This window comes from Sesamum indicum, linkage group LG3, assembly GCF_026168435.1.
Source record: "Sesamum indicum cultivar Baizhima isolate 11 linkage group LG3, ASM2616843v1, whole genome shotgun sequence".
Taxonomy (NCBI): domain Eukaryota; kingdom Viridiplantae; phylum Streptophyta; class Magnoliopsida; order Lamiales; family Pedaliaceae; genus Sesamum; species Sesamum indicum.
Window position 1 is genome coordinate 5,834,632 of NC_142659.1, and position 4,377 is coordinate 5,839,008.

General features: G+C 35.8%; 1 protein-coding gene across 1 annotated transcript; it reads left to right on the forward strand.

The window, feature by feature from the left end:
- Window positions 1-1,513: 1,513 nt before the first annotated feature.
- LOC105157487 (ammonium transporter 2 member 3) lies at window positions 1,514-4,377 on the forward strand. Its single transcript, XM_011073891.3, has 3 exons — window positions 1,514-2,571; window positions 3,363-3,648; window positions 3,734-4,377. The coding sequence occupies exons 1-3, from the start codon at window positions 1,975-1,977 to the stop codon at window positions 4,267-4,269; spliced, it is 1,419 nt and encodes a 472-aa protein (XP_011072193.2). The 5' UTR covers window positions 1,514-1,974; the 3' UTR covers window positions 4,270-4,377.

Here is a 4,377-nt window from a genome sequence, read left to right on the forward strand (position 1 = left end):
GAGTGTCAACTGCAATGATATTAAACTCGGAGGCAAGAGTCATATGTCATAACCCCATCATAGTAAAAAAATAATGAATTATTTACCATTATAATTAAGTTATAACTAAATTTTATTGTCAATAAATAGTTAGCATCCGCTCTTAAGATAATATACAAATCTTAGTTTATCGATTATGATAAAACTAGCAATTTACATAATCATAGGAGAGAAAAATTTAATTAGATTATAGGCTTAATCAATTTGTTCATTTGTTAATGTCTAATTCAAATAATTATTATGATGTGGGTGTTGATTTTTTTTGGTGTTTTTCTCATTGTTCATATAAAATGTGTCCAGAGTTCAATTTTAAATTTTATCATTTTTTAAAATTTTAGAAAAGTTAGTGAAGCAATGGTTCACTTGATTTCGGATTGAGCCAATTGTGTTGACGGTTCAATCCACGATTCAAACAGTTTTTAAAAAACAGAATGATTTTGAGGCTAATTCGTTTTTATTAGTTGAACCAAACCGTTTTATGAATGGAGTGACGATTCATATGGTCCCTGACGATCGGCCCAAACTGAATTTTAAAATATTGGTCTACTGTAACCTAATATTATTTGCATGAAGTGATTGTTAGACATAAAATCTAATCTTACATCCTTTTATTTCTTAATATGCTATTATATTAAAAAGGTATATACATAAAAGCCAATGGATGTCACCAAAATAATAGACAATGGCAAGATGTTTATTGTTAATTTACAACAACAAGCTCTCCAATTATGTACAAAAACTCATCGGTATTTACAAATCTTAAAGCCTTTGAAGGGTAGATTATTATTATTATTATTATTTTGGGGATAAAACAACCAAACATGCTTTTTTTTTTTGACAAAACTCTGTTTATTTTCTCTTTCGAAATGGGATTGACTGTTAGATGTGACGGTCAAATAACGGAGGATAGTAATAATGATAAAAAAGACTATAAATATTAAGTATCAAATCTGATGATTTGAAAATTTTGTTATATTAAAATTGAAATAAAAATATAATTAAGATATGAGAAGGAACATTATCCCAAAACATTAATATCAAGGATAGGAACCAACAAGTTGACATATGTTTATTGATTGTAATAACAGCCCGGCTAAATATACCTAAAATGCTGTCCCATAATTACCAAGAGAAACAGCACATGAAATTATTTATTTATTCGATGAGACACGCACTTACATCATCGTAAATCCAATAAAATACATAGAGAATCCGTATAATAATATTGTATATTTTACGGATCCTATATATGTTAAGCAAACACAAGGTGACAATGACTTGATGTACTGTTGACCAATTGCATTTTAATTTACTTAAATATTTCAAGTTTAAAAAAAATTAATTTTATAAATTAAAATTAGATATATTATTGTAATAAGGAATATTAAATTAAACTATCAAAATTAAAATTAAGCAATTAAAAAGCAATTATTATTTCAAAAAAAATAATTTGTAACAGATGGTAATATATACCAACCTACAAATTTAGCCTTTCCAAAATACATTGCAATAATCGCTGGAAATTCAGTAAACTTACTATTAAATTCAACAAAAAATTGAGTTATAAAATGGGTAACGGGCAACGGGTGTTGCATTTTTTGTAGTGTGTTTCTTTCACTATTAATAATTAAGCAGATAACTGGAGCAAGAATCGTCCTGTTCGTGAAGGAACAGGGTCGAACTTTACAAGAATCCTAGCTAGCAATTCTAGTTAATAATTTAATATTGGTAGCATTGGAGAATCCTCGTTAGAATCCAGACATTTCTGTCTTTCATCCACAAGACGGAAGAGAATGTTAGAGTATCATTTTTGTGCAACAACTTAGAGATTATTCCAATGCTCATTCCTATTACAATCCAAAACCCGACAGCTTATTTATTTCACATACGACGTTACCTGTCAAAATTTTCCAAAAACAAAGGGCTCATTTTCTGATGGGTGAAACCTATGCTTCGCTCCCACCCGGGCTCGGGCACGACGATGCATCGCCAGTATGGCTGAACAAAGGCGACAATGGGTGGGAGCTAACCGCAGCAACCATGGTCGGGCTGCAAAGCGTTCCGGGCCTGGTTATACTCTACGGCAGCATGGTGAAGAAAAAATGGGCAGTGAATTCGGCATTCATGGCCCTCTACGCCTTCGCCTCCGTGCTCATATGTTGGGTGATGTGGGCATATCAGATGTCGTTCGGGGCAGATATGATCCCGGTATTAGGAAAGCCCGATCAGGTCATGATAGATGGAGATTTACTGGTCCAATATGGACACAAATACATCCCCACGGCTGATTACGTTTTCTATCAGTTTGCATTTGCAGCGATTACTGTGATACTGCTGGCGGGGTCACTGCTGGGGAGGATGAATTTCTACGCCTGGATGCTGTTTGTACCGCTGTGGATCACGCTGTCCTACACGGTTGGGGCGTACACGATTTGGGGCGCTGGGTTTTTGAGAGAGTACATAATCGACTATGCTGGGGGTTATGTCATCCATCTCTCTTCTGGAGTGGCTGGTTTCACTGCTGCTTATTGGGTAATTTGGTAATTTTTGTTTCCAAAATCATAGTTAATATACATCGTTGACAAATTCTATCCCAAATCGAGTGTGGTCAAATTTGATCTAATCACGTAATACACTTGTTATGTAATGATGTTACATTATAAAAATGGAATATTTGACCATGGCTGATTGACATGGTTAAATATAAAATAGTCATAGCAAATAATCTTCGACGACAGCCATGCAATGATTATTGGTTGTGGTATTTGTGATGGTGACTAAAATATTTGTCATGACTAAAAGCCATGACAAATATTTTTCTATAACTTTTAGCTATGACAAATAATTTTTTCTTGGAGGTAAATCTATTTTTGCATTGATTTTATTTAACTGTGGTAAAAAATTATTTACCATGATTTTTAGCACATAGCTATTAAAATTATAGTCAATAGTCATTTTTTTTTTCTAATGTTAGGGAGAATGACTAATCACATACAAGAATGAATCGGGGTGGGCCTCAAGGGGCTTTATTCCCTCATTACTTTCTAAATTTGTTATAATTGTAAATACCACTCATTATTTGAAAAATTATAAATACCTACTTAATCAAATACCCCTACAAATATCCACTGAAATTAATTTATGTTATATTCTTAGAGTGAAATAATTTAGCATGCACTAGGTACAATATATATATATATATATATATATACACACCACATTGAAAATTGTATGATTATACAACATGCTGAATTAATTGCTTGTGAAGAGATAAAAATTAATTGTGGTTGATTTTGTGGAGATGTTTGTTGACATGATGATAGGTGGGACCAAGACATTCACACGACAGGCAACATTTCCCCCCAAACAACATAATTAACATGCTGGGAGGCGCAGGTTTTCTGTGGATGGGTTGGACAGGTTTTAACGGCGGATCACCACTGGCAGCCAACACAATAACCTCGCTTGCTGTATTAAACACCCACATCTGCACGGCCACCAGCCTCCTCGTCTGGCTTTCCCTCGACATGGTTGTCTACCTCAAGAGCTCCGTCATTGGCGCCGTTCAGGGGATGATCACTGGCCTGGTCTGCATTACCCCTGGGGCTGGTAGTTATTTCTTACTGCTAACAGTTAATACTTGTTAATTTTGTATGTACTAAAAAACATTTTTTTTATGTACATGGATTGGTAGGAATTGTGGATACATGGGCAGCAGTGTTGATGGGAATCTTGTCGGGCTCAATCCCATGGTTCACAATGATGGTTTTGCACAAAAAGTCATCCTTCTTCCAAAGAGTTGACGACACTCTAGGAGTTTTCCACACCCATGCAGTAGCGGGGCTGCTCGGTGGGATTCTATCGGGCCTGTTTGCCAATCCTAGGCTCCTCGAGATGTTCTATCCAATGGGTAAACAGGGGCCAGGCTTCATCTACGGTATAGCTAACGGGAAATTCAGACACGGGCTACGCCAAATGGGCTTCCAATTTGCGGGGGCCCTTTTCATAACAGTGTGGAACGTGATAGTAACGAGCTTGATATGCATATTGATAAGTCGTATGATTCAACTTCGAATGGAGGAAGATGATCTGGAAATAGGCGACGATGCAGTACACGGGGAGGAAGCCTACGCCCTGTGGGGCGATGGAGAACGGCATCCTCCACCTCTTCGCTTCCGTATGACCCCTAGAATGCCTTCCTTTTGTCGACGCCCCGACAGCAAATTCTAATGTCTTTAATTTGTATTATTTCAGTCCATCCCTAAAAATACTTTGATTTCTATTGTAAATTAAACTAGGCAGTAGATGATTTTGACAACATTGTTGCCAAAGCGCCAA

What these genes read in the sequence shown, in the direction of transcription:
- LOC105157487 (XM_011073891.3), top strand. Translation starts at nt 1,975, where the DNA reads ATGGGTGAAACCTATGCTTCGCTCCCACCCGGGCTCGGGCACGACGAT. An exon ending in GTTTCACTGCTGCTTATTGG is followed by an intron (nt 2,572 to 3,362) that starts GTAATTTGGTAA and finishes ACATGATGATAG; the next exon opens with GTGGGACCAAGACATTCACA. An exon ending in CTGCATTACCCCTGGGGCTG is followed by an intron (nt 3,649 to 3,733) that starts GTAGTTATTTCT and finishes ATGGATTGGTAG; the next exon opens with GAATTGTGGATACATGGGCA.